The following is a 23,588-nucleotide window of genomic DNA, read 5'->3' as shown; positions in this document are numbered from 1 at the left end:
ACACACCATATACACATGAATACCATATATACATGTGTATATATATATATATATACATGTATAGACATATTATGTACACACACATATATATATGTATGTGTGTGTATGTATGTGGGAGGGTTAACTATATTTATATAGGATTTAATGGCTTATTCTATAAACACTGTATTTTAATTTTTTCAACAAATATAAGAGTAGATTAAAAGATGAAGGGTCTACACCTCTTTTCAATACCCTCTAAAATTCATAGACAAGGCAAAAATGAAACATCAGTCATATGTTGAGAGCTAGTAGTGTTCCATCTGTGATAGTCAAATCTTTGGGTTCCAAAGATTGGAACCTAAATCATTGACATTTTATTACACTCATAACTGGCAGAGAAAAAGGGTGAAAAAATGTGCTTTACTCACCCAAGGAGTTTGACCGAATGAGTTTTCCATTTCGATCCTGCTTTCTGGGAGTGTCGATATATTCCCTCTTTGTAAAGGAAAAAATCATCATACACTTTCATTATAGCTGAAAAACAATAGGAAAAATCACCACAGTCAGCAAACATTACTTTTATTATTCTTCGCTCCTTGCATTTTACCAGTGAAATTCTTGTTGTGTGTTGGACTGCATTAAGTGTACTTAGTAATTCTGCTAAAAGCATCAATTCAGAAAGTTCCCTGCTGTGAGTGAACCAATAGAAATACTTCAACAGAAGTCTCTCAAACTGTTGGTTTTCCTTGTCATGGACACTCTCTCTCATTGACTTCCAAGGCAGTAAGAAGAAATATTGCCTCATGAAGGCTTCCATAAATTTTGAAATCTAATTCAATAAAATTAATTTCCCCAAGGTCCATATAAACTACTCAGTTCTGACTAGGATCTGCATATTCAAGAAAAGTATTTAACAGAAAATGTATACTCTGTGAAATATGGTGGATTGACATGGTGATGGTGATTTTTTCTGAAACTTAAAGTTCATCAAATACACAGTAATCTTCTTAAAGAAAACTAGATTGTTTGTATATTTGTAAATCATGACTGTTAGTTAAAAGTGTGGAAAAAATCATCCCTTTTTTCATAAAAATGTAAGGTGAAAGAGCTGAGGTACTGAAAATTTTGTGCAAGAGAATGAAGATTACAAGTAGCTTTTTGAAAATAATATGCCTATTTTATATATATTTTTAGAAGCATCATTCATTTGTTTATTAAGAAAATAGTTCTGGATTTCTTTTCCACTTATGTTCTGCCGCCTTAGTACCATTTAGTTTACAGTTGTCTACCAGATCCAGAGAAATGAAAATACTTTTCAGGTCTATGATACCTTTAGATTCCAGTGAATTAGAAGCATTAAATAGAAGCTATATTTCATCTTCATTTTAGCCTATGATTTTAACTGCCACACAACTTGGAACATGAGAATTAGTGAAATCCAATTTCCTAAAGTTTTGCACCTTGGCAGGCCCATAAAGTACAAGTTTCACAGACCATATTTTATATGGTAAGACCATTTATAACATATGTGCCTGGTATAGATCTGCAATATCCAGTAAGCTGAGGTCATGCTGCCATTTTTTCTGTCTGGCATACATACTTACAAATTTCTTTTTCCTACCTGAATATTTTCGTAAACTTGAAGGAAATTAACTATCTTTACAACAACCTCTATCATATTTGAGTGAAAATGAAAAAACAGTCAAAAATTTTAGGTATGAGAGAACTCTCAAAACATGTTGAAATGAAGTCATTTGCCTTGCCATGGACATGCTTGATATCGTGCCCCTTCCCGATCACATCTTGGATGATGCTCTGCCAATGAGACCCACTGTTCCTGAGCAGAGGAGAATATACCTTGTGCCCCAAATGAGACCCATTCTTGTCTGTGAAGAGAATCATACCTAAATTTGATTTATTGAAATGAAGTAGAAATTTTTGAAGTGTACTTTCAAAATAACTTTTGTTTATGTGATAGAATTTTACCCATGATTAAATACCATATATACATTGCACACATGTGCATGCGTGTATACATATTTTGTATATATGTGTACATATATATGCATATGTATATAAAGTACCTTGCAATCAGGAGCTAAAATATGGTACAGCCCTTGGAGTTAGAGTGGTCTGGGTGCATGAAGTACAAGATGGACAAAGATGATGATAATTCTAGATCTAGTACTGAGATATTTTTATTTATTCAGTGACTTTGTCCTTATACAGACTGTGACTTGGACAGGACAAGGTGATCACAGTCCACCACCTAATTTTGTTCTCTCTCACACAGGAGAGACTTTGTATTTCCCAAAATGAATGGATTATTAATGAATCAGAAAAGGCAGCAATTTTCATAAGGTTGACTATAGTTCATGCATGAGCTATTTCAGTCATCCTGAGACTGTCAGATCTATGCATATACATGCATCAGATTAAAAGATTGATTCCACTATGAATTCCCCTGCATAAAATTCTTAAATAGGGATTTTTGTCTCTTTTTAATCATACAAAGATGCAAGAAATGAAAACTAGCTCCTACAAAAGGAAACAAAGTTTAGCTCTATACATTAATATAGCCAAGTTCTTTCTACAGATCATTTTCATGTGTTAGCTAATATAATTTTTTTTCTCAAGATCATAACAGCTGAAATTGTCAGTTTTGTGGGGTTAAAACTCTGATGTATTGCCAACAATGTGTGAGCCTTTCTTTAAATTGAGACTGACTAATGTGTCAGAGACGATAATTTTCCTACATCAGCATTATAACTGTCAGAGTACTTCCTAAAGTCCATGAAAAAAAAATTATGAATGAGCAATATTAGATTGTCCATCTGAATGTTTTCAAATTATTGCTGAAATTTCACTATGTTTACTTGAAAATGGATTTCTTTAAAAACTAGTATTTCATCATTTGAATCCAAAAAAGCTAATTGCTCAGTTTCTGTACTATGTAAGACAATTACATAGATCAGAGAGAAATTGTCATTCAAACTTGAAAGCTGTATAACATAAAATCTTCAACTACATTCCTAAACCTACTGCTTCACAGCTGTTAAAAAAAAATTCTTTCTTAACTTTAAATATGTTCAAAAATCAAAGTCCATTCATCATCATGATCTTGAAAGGATCTTGAATGTTTCCCAGCTATTAAATGTTACTTAGTACATTAGATAAGACTGTCCCTAAGCACTATGTAAGTTCTTCAGGAATGACAAGTGAATGAATAATGGAAAACCTCTTTCAGTATTTGAAGATCATTTGCAGAAAAAAAGTATGATATGGTTTTAAAATTAGATTTTTGCCTTGGTTGCATTTGTAATATGGGAAGAGAGAAGAGAGGATCAGTGACAAATTATAGGGTCATAACTGTGATTGATTTAAAATTCATATTATAGCCAAAAGAGAAAACAACAAGTGATTTCACTCATGTGATGCATACTCTCGGTTATATGCCATTATGTAGATCTTGATTTTTCTACAAACAGCAATACCTTAACCTGATACACAAAAACTACTAAATTTTTTTAAAAAAATCACATGAATTTTTGAGTGCTAAGTCCTAGCAAATGGCTGAATATTGATTATTTAATGTGTAAAATCTAGTACTAGCAGATTAATCCAGCAATATCTGTGTATACACAGACTATGAGTCCTAATTTTTATCATTTTCTAAAAACATCAGAAATTACTTTCTTTGCATCTAGATCAAATGCAGTGTGAGATATAATATTTTCCTTGAGAAAAAAAGACTTGGACAGAACAAAAAAAAAAAAAAAGACTGATGATTTTGATCTTGTTAAGTCAGAGCTTCAGATTAATTGCAGCTGCCCACATAAAGAGCTTTAAGAAGTAATTTAAACCCCATGATGCACCAAAATGAATTCTATCTAATAATCAAAACCATTTGAATGATAATTTGAAGATTATTATAACTCCCTATATAATTAAAGGCAGTAGAAATGCAGAAGTCCCCTGAAGTAAAATTCTTTGGTTTTGCATCAGCCAGCCATCCAAGACAGGTGGAGATCCTGCAGTATGACCTTTCTCCATAATCCCAAACCCCACATCCATTTATATCTCTAGTTACAGTGGCCTGGGCTGTGAGCAGGAACCTACGTTTTCAGCCGTTGCCAGCAGCATTCATGGCCACAAATGGACAATATCCAGGGTAAAAACCAAAATTTTTGCAGTTCCCTACTCAGTGCTGAAACCTCTTTATTTCTGACATCTGAGGGGTCAGGGATCTTCATTGCAGAGATCAGCAGAAAAATTCAAAACTGGTAAGCATCAACAAGAGCATTTGGGCTCTGAAATGAGAAATTCTGGGGTATTTCAGTACTGAATGATTTTCTGGAAGGCCCATATAGTTCAGCATTACCTTCACAGGAGAGCAGGTCTGCTGGGCTGGCCTTAGCCAGTGGGGGAATCAACCCCAGCCCTATCAAATCCAGTTTGGCTAACATTTAATTCCATCTGCACAGCCATGAGTTGTTATTTCACCAATGACCAAAGAACTTTCATGAGAAAAGCCACACGGATTTTTTGCACACAGATTTTGCACAAAATTTCAACATATCCATCTCAAGGTCATTTTACTCTTTACAGGCTCTGATGCAATCATGCTGTTTTTAGGGCTACTATTTACCCACCAAATGTCCCTGGATGAATTACAGTGCATATGGCCAGTTTCTTCACTGTGGCATATAATTTGCATTTTCTAATACTTTGATACAAGGTCATTGCACAGTCTAAATATTTCAATAATGTTATCATCCTTTAAACTTACTGTACCTTGCACTGGTCCTCTGTCCTTGATTTCTTTCATTATATCAGTTTCCTGAGAGGAGGTGAGAGCAGCAACAGGGAGAGCAAGAGAAGATAAAATTTATTAAATAAAATTAAAACTCATTCTAATTTATCATTGTGTGGACATACATACATAGTACAAATATACATGTGTACTTGTATTTCTGCGGGAGAATATTTGGTTTGCCAAATTAACATAACCTTCAGAAACATGTTTAAGAAGAACTGCACTGTTATGACTCTGTACTTTTTTTCTATCTCTAATTTCTATGGGACCACAAAGCATTAGATTTACAGAGATGATGTAGAACTCTACAGAGAAACTATAAAGAATTTCAACTCTTAGGAAAATTCAAGGGCAACATAAAGGAAAATTTACAGCTCTATTCTTGTAGTAAGGTAAACATATTTTAATATGCCAGTTAATATTCAAACCCCAAAGGAGTAAAATTGTTGAGACAGCAGACAAATTTCATTAACTTACTTTTGAGGACACCCTGTAGTGAGAGGCACACCGGTATAACCGATTGGATTTTTCAAAAGCATTTGGACATGGCCCATTTGTATGGTTTTTTCCATATTCACTTGACACATAACACTGATTTTCAGCTGCTGGCCCCAGGTGTTTGTTCCAAAATGATGGATAACAAGCATATGATACAATCCTGTTCAGGTTTTTAAAAAAAAAAAAAAATCATAAGAAACTTGCTTAACCATTTTTGCAATTTTGCTTCAAGATTTCAATTATTTTGCAACTGTTGCATTTCAAGTAATATTCTTCAGAAGTGTGAAAGACATATCTTCCACTGAATGGCATTTCCTTCAACTCATATACATGATATTTATGATAAATTTTCTATTACAGTAGTCCTCTCCCCACCCTTCTCCAAAGAGACAGAGGGTAAAAAATGTGTTTAGCACTTGCCACCTGGTACATTCATTTCATTAATGATGCATGAAAGTTCACTCTGAAAAAGATCAATAAATTACCAGTGTTGTCAATAGGCTTCATTTATCAAAAATGGCTTGTGAAATGGAATACATGGGATACTGTTGGAGAATTCTGAAACAATATACATGTTTCCATGTTAATGCCGTGCAGGCCTATGAGAGGGTTTCTTTTACAGAGCACAATTAAATATTTTGTTGAAGCAGAATATTTAAAATAGACAGTCTTATAAAAAGCATTTGTATTTAGGTAGCTCATCAATTATATTGGACTTTCTGAACCTGAGGAACTGAAAACTACATTACTACACAATATGGAGTATAACTATGCTTGCCTGTGTATACTTAGCTGTCAGAAGTTTTTCAAGATAAGCTCATACGTGCTTCAGCTGTTTTGAACATGAGATGGCATTTTACCATTAGCATTTGGTGATAGAATATCTGAGAACATCTTTTTCTTTCTGCCCAAAGTGGACCACATACACACAGTAGCACACTGGAGCTGCATGGTAATCCAGATAAGATCTCTCACTGAGAACCAAGAGTCACAGTTTGAATCTTTTCACCAACCACAGTTTCTGCAGCCTTGATTAACACAATTGAACAGCTCTCAGCTGAATCATGATTCTGTATGTGCTGAAGCATCTGCACAACAGTAAGCTTCAAGAGGAAGACCCTTCCAAAACAGTCATAGAAGAAAAAGAGAAATAGATGGGAATATGTTTATATGCACAAATATAGATACATACATACAAAAATAAGGTTAGAAACAAGCAGGATCCAGGGCCAACCAGGGAAACTCTGTAGTGTGTTCATACATTCTTGACAGAATTCATTTGAAGTCACATTTGTATATTCAATCTAATGAAATATTTTGTGGATTTATTGCATTTATATGTTTGAATTGTGAGATAAGAAAATAATCCTAAACATTAGACTATATTATTTGCAAGTTGGCTAATAACAATAACATCTTTCTCATACCCTGCAACTGCCAAGAGCCCAAGATACAAATCAGATTAAGCCCTATTGAGATTAGAAACACTATTTACATTCACATCTAACTTCTATACCACCTGAAAATGAAGTATTTCTTCCTCATTCTTGATAAATATAACATTTTTGTTTTCCTTATTAGTTAAAATAGACTCTTTCAAAGAACACTCATTTATCCCAAATTATGATTTGTAACTGAAATACTTAAAACTAATGATAATTAGTAATAAAATACATATTTACTCTTTAATTAATGGAGGAAGACAAAGAGAAAGTGATGTTTAAACGGTGTTTCAGCTCCACTTACAGCAATTTTCACTGTTAATTGGGTGTTTAGTGATTCTGAAAAGTCAGGTCTCAGCACTGGCCAACCTTCATGGAGCTTTATGGAAATCTTTTTCTGACTTCACTGGGGATAGTTTAGGTCAGCACTTGATTTTTCTGAACATCTGTCAAAAACCTGAGCTAAGCACACTCCAGGAAACAAAACAGCAGAAACTTTAAACAGCACTGAACACCTGCTGTGATAATTTACAAGGCCCCACAGAAAATCAATGTGTTTTCTCCCTATTGCAGGGCACGGAGATAAGGAAACAATGATTGCAATATAGCAGTTCCTAAAAATAAGTCACCTGAAAGTATGAGAAAGCAAGGACTATATGACAGTGCTCCTTCAAAAGACACTTCTGACTTGTATGACACAAATTTCCAGCTATTTTCATTGTCACAGACAAAAGGTTATGGATCATTTGGTTTAGCTACAAAATTGATTAAATTATGAGTCCAGTGAATCAAAACAGGTTTGGTGTTTTGGGGGGGCTTTTTTGTGGGGGTTTTTGGTGGGGTTTTTGTGGATTTTTTGAGTTTATTTTTGTTGGGGGTTTTGGGGTTTTTAATTGTTGCTCTTGATATTATTTGCTCTTGGCTACTCTCAGAGACTTAACATTGGGTTAGATGGACCTTTGCTCAGACCCAGAAGCACTGTTCTTGTTTTCTTCCAGTATCTGTTCTAAAGATATTTTGATATTTGCCTTAATGCATTTATTTGTGCCTGGAAATGTCGGAGTAGGTTTTGAAATATCATTTGAACTTGAGGAAAAAAAAGCGGAATGTAGAAATGCTTATAAAAATAGATAAGTAGGGATGCTTTCATGTGTGATACTTTGATGACAAATCAATGATCAGGGGTAAAAATGTGTAGCAAGTGAAAGTCTGTCATAGCACAGTGATATTGTACATCATATTGTACAGAACAAAAAATTCATGATGGTTTTCACAACTGCCCTTCAGATCCTTTGCTGGGATGATCAGCTGCAAGAGGCTGATGAATACAGGAGGCAGAGCAATAAGCAAGTACTTGGGAGTGTGGTGGTGAAAAGACAGTTCCCAGGTGTGCTGTGTGAGCGGAGGTGCTGTGGCTCTGTGTCTCCAGGGTCACACCAGTCAGAAAGCCTGCTCAGAACACCACTGTCACACTGCTTCTCAGTCAGGTCAAACATCAAACAAGCTCCTGCGAGGGTACAGCTAGGTTGATAACGAAGTGCCTTGTAGAGCTTCAGCCTGCCTTGCTTTTCTTTTAAAAATAAGCTAACTCTTTTATACTAAAATTGCTTCTGCATAACAGGCCATGTCACTAACTACAGTGCTAAGGAAAAAATACTAGTACATACTGGCATAAGAAGAATTTTATTATTATGGGGCTCATGGTAGTTTTGCTTGTACAGGGGTAACAGTCAGAGGGAATAGAAAACTAGGAGGTTGTCCTATTGGTGTATTCTTTACAGCTTTTCCTCTAAAAATAACATGCTCCAGCTGTTGTGGAGATAACGCTCATAAAAATTTTTCTCACTTCTCTTACCTACACCAGCAATTCTTCTGATCCTGTTTTTAACAGGCAAGAAACAGTCCAGAGAGAAAGAGTTTCAATTACTCTCCCAAAACCATTAGCTACTGAGTATAATGAGACTGTTCTTCTAGTTACAGAAAAGTATTGCATTTAAAAATGCTTACAATTAAAATTTCAAGTTATAACTTTAATTTCTTCATTAATTAAGCCTTTTCTTTTATCTCCCATGGTGCTGAGGGGCCTTTGCAGAGTAGAATCACTCATCTTAAGCATCTCCTGCTTAAAACCTAAATGCAAACTGGTTTAGTGTTGAGACTCTGAGAGAAAAAGACAGAGGAGGAGCACTAGAATAAACTCTCCCCATAACAATACAAAATCCTTGTCATATTAGAAATAGTTTGATACACTTGCAGAAAGAAGAATTCTCACTTGTCACCAGAGTGCCATGTCAACTATGACACATCTCATCTGACATTCTTTTGCTCTTGACATGGTTTGTTTGTTTTTTATAAATAAACTTATATACTTTATAAAAGTTGACAGAGAGAACACCTGAGATCTCTCTGTCTGTCAGCATCAGATATATCAGAGTAAGGGATGGGATTGCGTGAAAGCAAGACAGGAAATAGATTTTGGAATGGAACAGAAAGGACAAAAAAATTCTGGTAATGAGAGAAACAGCAGGATTTAATTATATGGTATCTAAAATGCAGTTATTGAAATTCTCCTGGAAGTCATCTCCAGGCATACAGATTTCAAGAAATTGACTGAAAGCAGGATGTGCAGATTTACCATGACAGGTAATGATGATATGATGAGACAACCTGACTATGTTGAAACTACCGGCTCCATACAGAATAAGTAAAGCAGTATCTGTCATTTACCTTGTCTTTAGTGACATTTTCAGCATAGATGTCTGTGGTATTCCTCTAGTTTTTTGGCTTAGGTAAACTACTTACAAGGTCAGTTGTGGACCAGCATGTTGAAAGGTCTATAGGTCAAAGTGACTGGTTTATTAATGGAATTTCCCAGAAGGCAACACAAAATCAACATTTTTGCATCTCTATTAAATCTGTACAGCCAGATGTAAGGCATCCTTAGCAAGTTTGTGGAGAGTATAAAACTTGTAGGGAGTGATTAGTATGCATGGCTGCTGTTCAGAGCAGTGTTAATAGGCTGAAAAAACAAGCCTGACAGAAATATCCTGCATTTCTACAAAGACAGATGGTAATTCCTGCCTCTGAGCCAGAACTGCCCAGGTACTGGCAGGGCACTGCCAGTGTAGGAAGTTGTTTCACAAAGGACGTGAGGTCCTGAGAAACAGAGAGTTGAATGGAGGTGAGCAGTGAGCCCTGTAGGCAAATTTGGACAGTCAGTACTGGGCTGCATTACCAAGAACATAACCAAGACATTGTGAAAAATTAATATTCCCCTCAAATTACTACTGTGCAGATGGAGCTGTATTTTCAGTTATTTGTTCCCTGGGAAAGACGCTGACAAACTGAGCAAATCAGTGGAAGACACTTAAGAGACTGGAGCTGAGGCACCTGGACTTGCTCAGTTTAGACAAGAGAAAGCAAAAAGGGTATATAATTCCTGTCTTCAGCCACATAAGGAGAGGTATAGAGGAGAGAACAAAACTCTTGGAGATGCAGAGTGAAAAGCTGAAAGGTACCAGTCACAAGTCCTACCAAAGAAAATGCTGATATAAGAAAAAGAATGTTTGACCACAAGTCAAACAAATTGACCTGCTGCAAGGGAGGTTGTGAAACCTCCATCCTTGAAGATCCTCAAAATGTGTCCAGGGACATGGCCTAAACAGCCTGATCTAATTTTAAAGTCTTGCTTAGAGCAGACTATTGGACCAGGTCACCTCCAAAGTCCCAACCAAAATAATTTTGTGATTCCATAAATGATTGCATCCCATTTTAAAATTTCTAGCTGTTCACGGGGAATTTGATAGCCCTTAACTCTGTTTAGTCTGTTCGAAAGGAAGAAAGATCTAGATACAGTCCTTAAGAAAGTGTTGCACTCTGGAACAACCTTGAGATGAGAAGATTACATGTTGCTTTATAGAGAAAAATGTTTGATTCTTTTGAATATTCACAATATTGCCTCATGCAACTGGCTGCTTACTGTATCCCAAGAAACACAGAAGTTCTTTTACATATTGTCTTATTGCAACTTAAGCAGCTGGTTCAATTTAAAATAATCTCGACTGCCAGATAAAATATTTACCCATGCGTTTTCAAGTATCTCCAGGCACCATCAATACTTCCACCATTACATCCATGCTGATTCCTGGTATCACAAGAGATCAAGTTCTGAGCAGAAAGGTTGTCTGTGATCTGACCCTTTGACTGAATGGCTATTCTATCTGCCGCAACACCTGTTTGAAAATAAATTTTCTGTTACCAAAAACAAATAATTACTCACAACTTTGCATTTGTTTTTGTGAAAAAGAGACAGAAATACAACCTCAATATTTTCTGTCTGTGCTGGTATCTTCACTTAACAATACCGATATAATCTGTCCAGACTTTTGTGAGAGAGGATTGTGAAACTGTGAAGCATCATAAGCAACTTGGCTGTTATATCACAAATTTCTAGATTTACTGGCTATTATAAAGTCCCAAATATCTAAACATCAGATGAGACACTTGCATAATTGTTTCTATCATATTTGTAAAAGCATATTCACATCTGGTTGTCTTCAGCAGAAGAAAGAAATAATTCCCAGCTTTCTGCAGCTGAATCTACAAATCTCTTTGCTTTCTTTTCTATAATTTTTTCCTTTATGTGAGGGGGAAAATTTTAAAAAGAGCAGTCCTATGAAGAAGAAAATTAAAGACTGAAAGTATATACTGGCTTTATTGCAGAGAATATTTGGAGATGTTCATATTGAAGAGTAAATGTAGGACTCTTTGTACCTCCTTCCTTTATAACACAAAATTATTCATCAGACATAGATACCTTATCTGAATTCAATGACATAATCAAGATTCTTAGTACCTATATATTTATGAACTGATTTATTGGCAGACTAGGTTAACTCAGTTGTGGGTGAAACTAAGGTACTTCTACTTTCTTTATTGAATGACAATGAAAAAAACATTAAGCCTCACTGCCAGTTATTACCTGCAATTAAGTTTTATTTGGATTACTTCTAGTGCCACATTTTTGAATTTCAAAATAAATTCTTGAAAAATTTATTGAAATCTAAATCCTATCAAAATCAACACTAACTTTGGTGAACTCTGAGGGGGATTTCAGAAAAGAAAGTTTGCTGATGTCACATGACAACTGTATTTTGTGCTTTTGTAAGGTGTCCCATGGTAATGAATCTATTTTCATGGGAATAAAAGCCGTTTATTGTAAAGTGTTGGAATACTTACAGAAATGATTTAATATGAAAAAATTATACAGAAATGTTTGTCTGTTCACTGAGCAACAATTAATATTGAAAATTCAGACAGAAAATGTTAGATGCACCTAAAGAACATGTGAAGGCATCTCACTCTACATACCTTTGAAAAGAATTATGTGAATTAAAATAAAAATATTTCTTTATGGGAAGGAAAACTTAGACACAATATCTGCAAAGTCTTTCCCTCAGTGATCTCTGTACATCTCTGCAGTAATCTGTCAAAAGATCTGTTAAAAGCTCTTATAGTCCTCTTTTTTAAAATTGCAGTGGATAATATATATTAAAAAAAGAGCATGTTTGCTGTGGTTTTTTTCAGGGAGCTGAGATTTGCTGGCCTAAATGCTCCATTCCTTCCCTTACTGCTGTGATTTAAAGAAGCATTTGCAGAAACCTGCACCTGTGAGGACCCACTGGCCAAATTAAGTCATAAAGATTGATTGCATGCTTATATTCCACATTTTTATGAAAAGCAAAGTGCTGAAGCTTGGATTGACATTTAAAGATTTTGAGACAATACAGAGAAAAAGTTGTAGCAATTTTAAATGTTCCTATTTGGTAATAAAAGGTGAAAAGCAAGCTGATATTTTGTTACTAACCCCTACAATTTTCAATACGTATCTACCATCACTGATACTTTCAAAGGGAATAAAAAGAAATATTACTTGCGGTTGAAAAAGCCCAGGATGCTCCACAGTTTCGCTGATCCAAAGGATCATGAATCCACTCAGGCCACTCATAAGTAGCTGAAAAAATTGCAGGAAACTTTTCTTCTGGAAGTGACTTTCCCTAAAAGAAAATGTAGATCTGTATATCGTCAATTTCCCATTTTTATAATAAATTTTACCAAAAATTTTTTGTAAAATTCTTAATTTTTAGACTGAGGAAATCTAAAGCATTGGACCCTGTGTCTTCCCAGGCAACTCTGTGGTGGTTTCCCTATGGCTGGCTTCTGCAAACCCCTGAAAGCAGGAGGGTTCTGGCACTCCATTAGTTGAGCTGAAAAGCTGAGCTTCAAGACTGTCAACCTGTATAATCTGACCAGTTCTTCTCTGATTTTTTATTCAAACAATAATTCCCTATTAAATTTGCTAAGTATGACCCAGCTGGTGTTTTTGGAAAGAAAAGCCCTCTGCTACAGATAGTGGTGAAGTTAAATACCTGTTACCCTGTTCTCCCAGACATGTGGCTGTAGGTAGGAAATTTTAGTCATTGTGGGAGAGGAATCAGTACAGTGTATCAATTTGTCTTTTACATAGAGGTTATTCAATCTGAAGCAATTATTCCCTTTCCAGAATAAAAATCAGTGATTTTTCTTCTGCTTTTCAATTTGATAGTCAATTCATGAAAATTCATGGTCTGGTCTCTAAAGCAATTTGGCCAGCCACTTCTGGCACCTTCATCTCTCTGTCTTAATTTATGTCCCCCTCCGAAGTCCTCCAAGCTTTGAACAGAAATTTGCATATGCAAGAGCCATCTGCTACAACTGATAATAATCTGCTCTGTGTTCAACATATAAAAAGCATTGACTCTTTTTTTTAAATGTTGAACTTCATGGAATGATGGATTATGCTGTGCAAGGAAATAGGAATGGCCACAGAAAATTGCAATCTTGCGCCTTACAATCAATCTGTTTCAAAAAATTGTTGATAACCTCAGTTCCAGAAGGAATTAATAATTCTATAATAATTATAATTTATAGAATTACTCCTATCCTGTTTAAATTCCTTTATTTTACTTCAACTTACTTATCTTCAAATTCTGGGTACCCTTGCTAAAACATTTTTCTAAATTGTTTTTGTGATTTACAATCATAAAGCATACCTTTTGCTAAGATGATTTAAACATTTGAGCCCAGTTTTTCCAAAAGTATTTTAGGACTCTTTGGAGAACCAAATGTTAGTCTTGTGCCTGTATCATGATCACTTTGTTGTGTACACTTTGAAACAGCAGTGCCTCCATCCAGCTTGTACACCTGGATTTGCCACAGAAAATCCCCAGCTGAGAAAAAGTGGGTAAGGAAAAAGGAATCTTATACCTCAGGTTTATATCTGACATTAAGCTGGGATACAGCCCCAATAGGCAAATTGATATAGTCTGTGTGTGTTCCCAGACCCAGTGGTTCTGGGTTGAGCAGGTTAGACACAGGCTGCAAGTCCTGAATCCATTAAGGAATACTGCAAGCAGCTTGGTCACTTCAATGATTTTGAAAGTCTCACCTCCACCTGTACAAGGCAAGTAATTTTTTAAACCTTGCTAAAATATTAATCTTAATATCTCAATATTCTAATTGTCTTAATAATCCTAATAATCTTAATATTTTGATTAATCAGTTTCAAAAGACTGTTTTTCAGGGTTTTATATACATGAGACTTGCAACATTAAGTGACACTCAGAAAGCAGCAACTAATTTAAAGAAAAACTTGACCAATTATCATTATGTCCATTATTAGTGAGTAAGCACTAGCTTAAGATTTACTTTGAAAATTAAACGTACAGGAGAAATCCCAGACAAATAGAATTTCTTTCATATGATGAGACTATTTACATCCAACCAGTAAAAAAGCAAAATTTGGCAAACGTTTAGCCCAACTATGTGGGTAATTGCTGCTTACAATTCCTTATTACAAATGAGGCAGTTGAGAAAAGCAAAATTCTAAATAGATCTCCAGTCTTGACAATGTATTGCTTTATGTATTCCTAACCTACTGCTAATGTATCCATTAGCCTCATATTGTAAATCCCAGAGCAAAATCCTCATTAACCTTCAGCCTTGCCATTTAGAAATTCAGGACTAATCTGTAGCCAGAAATACTGGCTTTTTTTCTGAAAAAATTGCTTCCCTGATATTGAGAAGTGCTGCTGGTCTGTGGCAAATATCAAGTCTAGACAACTGTTTCTCAATATATGCTCCATGGACCAGCACCAGACAGCACAAGGCAATCAGCAAAATGACTGGTGAACTATTTTTAAACCTTTTTATGTACTCTCTGCAGTGAAGTTAGCAGCCTGGCCAAAGCAGAAAGGTAAGAGGATACAAAAGAACACTCGAATTTCAACAATGACTTCTTCAGAAAAGAAAGAAGACCAACAAGAGAAAAAAGGTCAAAGATAACTGAATTTGCAAATGCGGAAATAGTTTCCCTGAGGGAAAGTAATATTTTGTTTTTGATTTTTTTTTAATGTAGCAAAAAGATTCTGGACATCACTTGCTTTATGAAGAACAAAAGGGCATGAGTGACTTTCAGTTTGCAAGACAACTACAACTGCTGAGGGTTTTTACTGTGAAAAGCCATATATCAATGGAACAGAGGTTTTACTTTGTCTGCTTTCCAATTGTTTCTATGAGTTTCTTGATATTTAGTGAAAAAAGTAGTGTCTTATTACTGAATTAGGTATTTCATTATCTTGTAAGATGGCACTTAGGTGACCACCTCATTGCTGGGGGTGCAGATCTTATGTCTGCACGAGAGGTGCAATGTGCCTCTTGCCAAGATTTGTGATGACAGAATACCACCAGAATCGTATCACAATGGTTTTAAAGGTGTTGCAATTATTCTTGTGCTACATGAAACTCCAAGAATGATTACCCTGTCTCCTGCAGTGAAAATGCCTTCTCAGATGGAGGAGCTTCAACTTTGTCAGGAGTCAAAAAGTTTTACTGGTGCATTTAGCCATTGGTCTATACTCAGGTCCCACCATACTGTGCAACAGAGGGTCCTCGGTTCAGATTTGATTCTTGATCCATATAATTGTCTTTTGGGTATCCTAATCTATCATCAGGTCAAACATCCTTTTCAGACAAAAGCATCATCTTTTTGAGCAGGGGAAGTCTTTTATTAATGGCAGAAGTTTTAAAAGCTCTACAAGTGATTTCAGGAAATTTGGGATTTCCCTAAGAATTTTACAGAAGCTGAAAAAGTCATATAGAGAGTACTATTTTATATTTTTAGCTTTTGTAAGCAGAAAGATTTCCTAGAATCCCATGAAAGGTATGTCATTCCAGAAACATGTAAGGAAGTTTCATGATGACTAAATGCATGAATGTGCCAAGCTGGATTTCTGGAGAAAAATGCATTGAATCTCCTTGGGTGTCTGGCAGTGCCAAAGGGAGTTGGGTTGTGGCTCACAGATTTCGTAAGACAACAGACAGAAAAAAATATGACTGAGAAATATATCTGTGGAACAAAGGCTGTAGGAAGTATAGCAGTGAAAGTAGCTGCAGGAAGCTTAGTAACAATAATTCAATAAGCTGGATATAATGCAGATCCACTGAGCAAACAGCTACTGAAAACTGAATGGAGGAAACTAAGTGTCATACAGAACTTCTTGAAACTTTCCCTTTCCTGTTTTCCTAGGTGGGATTTGTCTCACCTAGCTAGATACCTAGCAATGGAGGTGTCAATCTCTGGGCTGGGTGCATGACATCCTTTTTTGCCTGTACTGTATGAGCTTCATACTGTATCCCTCAAGGAAAAAGCCAAAACCAACAAATCAATCCAACTCTTTTGAGCCTCAGTGCAGTTCTTAAGGCAGACACCTACTAAATATTGGAATAAATTCTTTTATGCCATTGTCTTATTTTGACCTGCTGTCTTCAAGTGAAATGATCCTCCTTTGGCTGCAAAGAATAGTTCAGAAAATCCTACAAAGCAGAATTCCAAAGTTTAATTCCTGTCCACTTCTTGCTCTGGCAACCCTTCAGAGTGTAATTTTGATTGAGTTGGCCAGTCTGGGCCTGAGCCCAATGCCTCACCATGCTGCTGCAGGGAGCTGAAGTTGTCTGAATCAAGCCAAAGGGTTAGGACTGCTAAAATTACTGCAGAGACCATGTCCTCTTTCCCCAAAACCCATTCAAGCTCTGCACTGTTGTCACCACAGGGCTTTCTATCTTGTGGAAAATCCTTCTGCCACTGATGCCTAATTTTTATATATATATATATTTGCAGCCTCATAGATTTTTAATATACAGCTGTATAATTTTTCATGCTTTCTCACACTTCAGAATAGCAGATTACCCTTTCTCACACATTTATGCTACCTTCTTGAATTCTGTTTAAATAAATAGCCTTATTTTCAAGAAAAGCATTTGTAACAAGAACACTGTTTTGCACCAGCACACAGGAGACATAACAAAATATAGTACTGAGAACCCCTTGGAGAGACTCCAAGGGGCAGGCCCAGGGGTGCTAACCAGGGCAACTGGTCTCCTACAAATGTACTTGCTAGATATATTAATTAATTAAACTTATAAAATTTGTGTAAATCCAATATCAGGCATGAGAAAAGATATTTTGTTCACCTGAAAGCTTCATTAAGGGACTGCTCTTTATATTACCACCTTTAATATTATTTGGAAAGTTTAGTTTTGATTGTAGAAACACGACAGCAAATAAACAAGCATCAACAATTGGCTTCTAATAGATAATCAAATGGCATCACTTCCCTGAACTATATTGAAGGCAAAGATAAATACCTGTTATACTCAATGCTTTTGCAAACCTTGTATCTATCTTTTTATACTTCTGCTTCTTCTAATTTCACTCTGGTGAGCTAGTTAGGTGAGGGTCTTTTGGTCAGTGAACTCCATAAATTGTGTCCTCTAAGAAAGAAACTAAGTAACTGATCCAAAGCATTGGAAAAATCACTCTGGATTCAATTGCTTGTATTTTTTCTTAAGTTGCTTAACCTACGTACATAACTTAAAGTATATTTGCTTTGATGCAGAACTAATTTCAGCATAAATAAATGACAGGAAATTTAATTTAGCTGTCATGAAAATTGCCATGGCCAAGGGGTTTAGAAAGCTGGTAGTAGAGAACCATTTCATTTTGCAGTGATTCTCATAATTTTGCTGTCCATTTGTTCAAAACCCAAAAAAAAGCTTTCACAGCTTCTGTCAAAGATTGCTGTTTAGTCTCAGCTGTTAGCCCTAATGAGCTATGCCCAAATGTATTTTTCTGTGGTTACAGCTTTGTGTGCAATGATTAGCAAATGGAGAGAATATGGACCCCCCTTAAGGAAGAGAACTAAAATGATAAATTAATATTGCTGTAGAGCTTCACAGTGATTAGGATTTTCTTTTGCTCCTTCTCATCTGATTTCTGTCAATAGGGCCAGACCTTCCATGACTTGTAGAACTGTTCAAGGAACATCACATTCAACATGGAAACATTTAGTGACAAAACCCTGAATCATACTCTTATGATTTTCCACATTTATTTTTCCATGTGATAAAGTTATTAAGAAAACTAGCAAGTGTACATGACACTTACAGGAGCTTCTCTCATATTCAGCAAAGAATGAGATGGAGGGAAGGTGCCCAGGCGCTTTTTGAAACCTTCTTCCACTGTCATTCCCCAGAACTGACTGTAGTTGTCAGCTTTCCATCTTCCTCAAAGATGAAAACCAAAAATATAAGACCCAGGTTAGAGATATCACTCATGTTAACACATTACTCATTTTAGAGTACAACAAGCAAAAGCATCCAGAAGTAAATTTTTGAAATTGCATTTCAAAAGCTTGCATTCAATATGTATGAGAAAATAATCGATGGGCCTTTACACTGCAGATAAGTGCAGGATGGAGCAACACAGCACTATACAAATGGTGGTGATTTGGGGTCAGCATGGCATCAGCCTGTAGGACCTGAGTGTGAAACACGTCAGAGTAGTACTGGCAAATGAGACACTCAAAGCGTTACTGTTCTCTTGAAGTTATGCTCAAGTCATGCTCCAGCCCAGACTCCCACAGAGGACTAGCAGCCTCAAGTAGTGAGTTACAGTGCACCTCCAACCTCTGGTGCACCAGAAGAGAGATACTGCAAACACAGCAAAAAGCCCAGCTGACACCTTCTGCCTGAGTTTTATACCAATAGCCACTGTGAGAGAAAGGGCTCCCCATGGCTCTCTAAGTATTCCCCACTCTCAGGTGGACTCAAATCAGATTGTAGCACACTCTATGTGCTACACACACAAAAAGAACCACCCTTGCAGCTGTGCACATTGGGAACACGCTGAAATTCACCACTCAATAAGGGGTGAGTGACAGGAGCAAGCATTCTCTTTCTTGCTTTTGTATAAAGAGCAAAGAGTGGGATTCATGCTGCCCAAACAGCCCTCATTGCTCTTGGTCTCCCTGTGGTCAGTGAAAAGTGCAAGCACATGGAGAAGGTTGGTCATATCTCACCTGTCACCCTGTGACAAATCTCATTGGTCACCACTGACAAGAGACAGGTTCAGGCTCCAGAGGCCTAACTTGGTTTTTTATCCTAATTCAGTCGGTTTAAATGTCTCCCATGAAGTACAAAATGTTTCAGCACCCATGGCAGCTTGAAATCTGGACAAACTTCATTGGCTTCATTGGCACCCTAGATCCTAGGGAAGTTGGCCCTGTATCTCTGCCAATAAACAGCTAGCAGGCTCCCAAGGCACAGATCCAGTACTGGGGTCCCTAATCCCTGTGCACTAGCCAGGAGAATGAGATTGTTAGCAGGAAAAACACCAAGCCCCCAAAGTTCTGATAACCTGATCCCTATTGCGCGCATCTTCTCTTGTTCCAGTGTTACCTGGAGTCTTGTCACATGGAACAGTGCTCTCAAGGGAGAAGAAAAGATTACTTTAAATATCTATCCCAAGTAATAAACACAGTGAAGAATAGAGGAAGATGATGCAAATCATGTTTTGAAAGAAAATAAATTCTCTTAAATTTGGAGACTATTTCCAGCATAAAATGTTCAGTATCTTTCCATTTCAAGCTTTATAATCTGCCAGCGATTTAGGAAAGTTTCACAAATGCACACTTACTGTCAAAATCCTGTAATGTATTTGGAGAAGGAAGGGGTGGGGAAGACTACGTACCTTGTAATTTGCACATAGACAGAATGAGCAATACTGTGATGCATAACAAAACTTTAAAATAGAAGGGTTCTCACCCATAATCTCCAGAATTGATGTGCTGAATTAAGTCTTGGCGAACAAGGCACACGTCTGTTGAACATTTCCAGAGACTGTTGGAACATTTGCTAAAAGGACAAGAATATCATTAAACAAAAAAAAGGAATTGTCAATCGAAAAATATGCACTTTAACAGCATAAGGCAGATGGAGGCAGAAAAAAAGTGTGAACAATATAATTGTCACCGAGTGTTTATGAGAACACAGTATCATTTCTTCCTGCTTCGCCATCTAATGAGCTGGAACAAGGTGGGAAGGTTTACAGTTTGTGAGAAAGGTCATATGCGAAAAATTTTGCTTCCATCTTTGTGAGATCAAACCTGGGAATGTAATGTTGATGTTGCACTCCTGAAAACATGTGATGTTTTGAAGAAGTTTTACTCCGGAAACCCAGAAAGGGTTTTGTGGCCCCAGACATTGTGCTCCAAAGACCCTGGGATAAAGTCAGCACAGTGGGAACTCCAGCCATATTTACATGGGGCTGGAGCCCTGGGATTCCAGTCCCTCCAATGTACGGCAGGTTTTTGGAGAGCCAAAGCTCAGGCAGCCAGGGCTGATAGCAAAGCTCCCCTGCCCACACTGTCTGCTTCTGCCCCAAGGCAGAGAAACGGGTGCTCAAACAATTCACCCCTTTCCACAAACATATATATATATATATATATATACACACACATATACTTCCCTTGCAGGTTAATGTAAGTTCTCATTACTAATGCAAAAAAATTGAATTTAAGGAAACCCAAAAACACCAAGGAGGAAGGATTCCACAAAGTTTAATGATATTTGTTTGATCTGCATTTAGGTCAATGCCCAGGTCTAGACTGAAACCATTTCTATTTAGGTTTGACTGAGCAGGAACAGAGCAGGAACAGAATTAGGCCACTGAGGAGGAGATTTTAAAAGTAAAATATCCATATCTTATTTAGAAAGTCCCATTTCCTTTTTTGCTGTTTTCCTAAATTGACTGTAATCTACCTCCACAAGACCTTGATACTTAGCACTACTTTCACAGCCATTTTGATTTGATTACGTGTTTAATATAAATTTAAAGGTGCTCTCTACCTTAATTTCTGTTTCATGACATATGCTAAATAAAATTCAATTTGCTGTTCTCTGAAACATTACCAGGAATTGCAGTTGTCTTTAATTATTGTTCCTTCTCCGTAATATCGGCCATCTTTATAACAACCTGCCAACACAACATATAGATGTGTGAAAATAAAATAATTCTTCAAGTGAATTACTGAAAAATCTTGTATTAATTGGTTTTATGCAGTATGCTTGAATTATTTAGTTGAAAGTCAAGAATATGGTTCCAATTTCTTCCAAGTAATGAAGGCAGTTTAATGTATATTATTTTTCAGGAAACAGATTATCATTCATAGTAAATAAATTCAGTGTCAGATTCAAAACACCCACTGAAAAATTACTATCTTACATATAAATTTTTAAAAATCTTCAAATAAAGGCAAGTAGCAAAAAAAAATATTTCTAATAGATATTATTTTCTAATTGGCAATTAAAATAGAAATAAGTTTTTACATGTAGAGAATTAAAAAAACTACTGAATATTCCAAACCTATTGTAATAAATTATTTTATTTTCCCTTGCCAGATTGGCTCCTATTTGAGAAACAGACAGATCAATTGCACTTCAAGGCAAATGTATGTTTCATGCACCCTCTAAAACCCACTATAAAATGTAAATTGAGCAATGAGTTCTCCAAAAAATACATTCCTCTCTCTTTTTATTTTTTGTTTGATAACACTTGACTGAGAAAAAAAATTCAGTGTGTTTCAACATCTTCCACACAAATTGTTTAATTGGTGCATTTGATTGTCAAAGCTTCAGAGGAAAAATGATCCAGAACTCTGGCACAATGTGTTGGATTGAGTCAGTAACAAACATTGTACATTTATCACACAAGTCTGTGTTTTGCCTGTTCCAAGAGTAGAGCCTACAGACACCATGTTTCTTTCCCCACTGAGAGGGCATGGACTCCCTTTTCCTCTGCTTTCAAGAAGCTTAAGTGTTGACTTGCAAATTTGCAGGGCACCATGCTTTTCTCCCCAGCACGAGTGTGAGGAAGGGCATGACCCTCTCATGGCCAGGGCTGGAGTTTGTCTGCCCAGATCCACACACACGGCTCAGCCGCCTGCACCTCCTTCGTAGCCAGGACAGAGACATGCCCTCCAAGCCCTACATAATTAAGATCTTCCAGGTAAAAAGTACTTTGGCATATGTGGCCTTCAATTTATTCCCCCTGCTTTACTTTTGGCTTTATTATTTGCCTTTTACCTTCTAAATTACTTACACAATGAATATCCAATAAAGAGATATTTAAAACTTGCAGACTTTCCAACTTTTAAAGATCAGAGAACCAGGATTTTTTGTGAGATGACATATTAAAAAATAGTATAAAATCATCTATAGGACAAGTAAAGGTACTGTAAATATAATTGCTACCCCTGGCAGGTATATTAGGAGTTACAAAACAGTGAACACAAATGCAAAAATTTGGATTAAGAAAGCAGCAAAAACATTACCCCTCACCTATTGCCTTAACTAAACCTTCTGTTACAGTTCCACCTTTTAGAGGCAGACTTGTGACAGTGACCATGTGGCAAACTGCTGCAGGTTTTGTAGTGCTCCAACTCCATAAGGCAGTTTGCCAAAGTAGACCCACCAGCTCTCAGCTCTGAGCACAAATACAACTACATGTTTATGTAGAGCTTGCAACAGAAACCCCACGTTGAAAATAATAGACACCACTACACCAAATAAAAATAAAAATTAAAAAAAGTCTTTATTTACATAGAGCCCTAGAACACACTTTTAAATGGTTAGAAACACTTCAGAAAATAAAATTTGTTTTGCAGCATTTCTGTCACTCCTACTTATCAGATTTTGGCTGTGTGCTTAAGAACACAGCCTTGCGAAGAGCTTGTGTTTTGTGTGCTGAACTGCAAGCAGCAAGGTTACTGCAAACAGACAGTTAATTTTAAAAAGTCACAGTAGTATTTTGTTGATTTTAAGCTTTTGAAACTTTGGTACATTCTCTACATCTTTGCCCAAATTTGGTGTACTGAAAGTAAGAAGCTACATAATCTTAAAATCCACAATACCAAATTTTCTTCAGCAGCAGAGATTTGGCCTACTCAAAAGTCAAGGGAGGACCAGATGTTTGAAAATGCTTTTTTTTTTTTCCAATCTTTTGTACTAAAAATATTCAGACTTAGTTTAGAGTAGTCCTGGAGGGACTTCCACTGCAAACTAACTAGTCACAAACTAAAATATGCCACAAATCCTTGTTCTAAACATATCCCTTCACCTACTCCTTGTTCCAAGCACATCCCTTCATTTAGTCCCACACCTGAGCTGTTGCCAGAAAAACAGTGCCTCACAGGAAAGCTCTGCTGCATCAAAATCATTGCAGAGCACCTCAGATAACCCTCAGTTTTGTTGATGATTTGTTTGTACTGATGGACACAAATATTTAGAGCTTACTGTTCACTTCATGTTAATTTGTGCAACCCCATTGAAATTTTTCAGTTTATGGTAATTTTGAGCCAATGAAGTTGTTCTCTGAAAAGTTTCAAGCAAGACTGAGATTCTGTCCAAGAACAATC

General features: G+C 36.4%; 1 protein-coding gene across 1 annotated transcript in view; it reads right to left on the bottom strand.

The window, feature by feature from the left end:
• TINAG (tubulointerstitial nephritis antigen) overlaps positions 1-23,588 on the bottom strand; it is a 36,452-nt gene that overhangs the window by 12,206 nt on the left and 658 nt on the right. Inside the window, exons 2-9 of the mRNA XM_066314952.1 lie at positions 21,085-21,148; positions 19,939-20,028; positions 18,281-18,395; positions 12,671-12,794; positions 10,820-10,970; positions 5,276-5,456; positions 4,777-4,822; positions 411-516 (exon numbers count right to left, since the gene is read on the bottom strand). Coding sequence (XP_066171049.1) covers positions 411-516; positions 4,777-4,822; positions 5,276-5,456; positions 10,820-10,970; positions 12,671-12,794; positions 18,281-18,395; positions 19,939-20,028; positions 21,085-21,148 — 877 coding nt within the window. The remainder of the gene's footprint in view (positions 1-410; positions 517-4,776; positions 4,823-5,275; positions 5,457-10,819; positions 10,971-12,670; positions 12,795-18,280; positions 18,396-19,938; positions 20,029-21,084; positions 21,149-23,588) is intronic.

This window comes from Sylvia atricapilla, chromosome 3 (genome assembly GCF_009819655.1).
Source record: "Sylvia atricapilla isolate bSylAtr1 chromosome 3, bSylAtr1.pri, whole genome shotgun sequence".
NCBI lineage: Eukaryota > Metazoa > Chordata > Aves > Passeriformes > Sylviidae > Sylvia > Sylvia atricapilla.
This window is presented reverse-complemented; position numbering and strand designations above follow the sequence as displayed.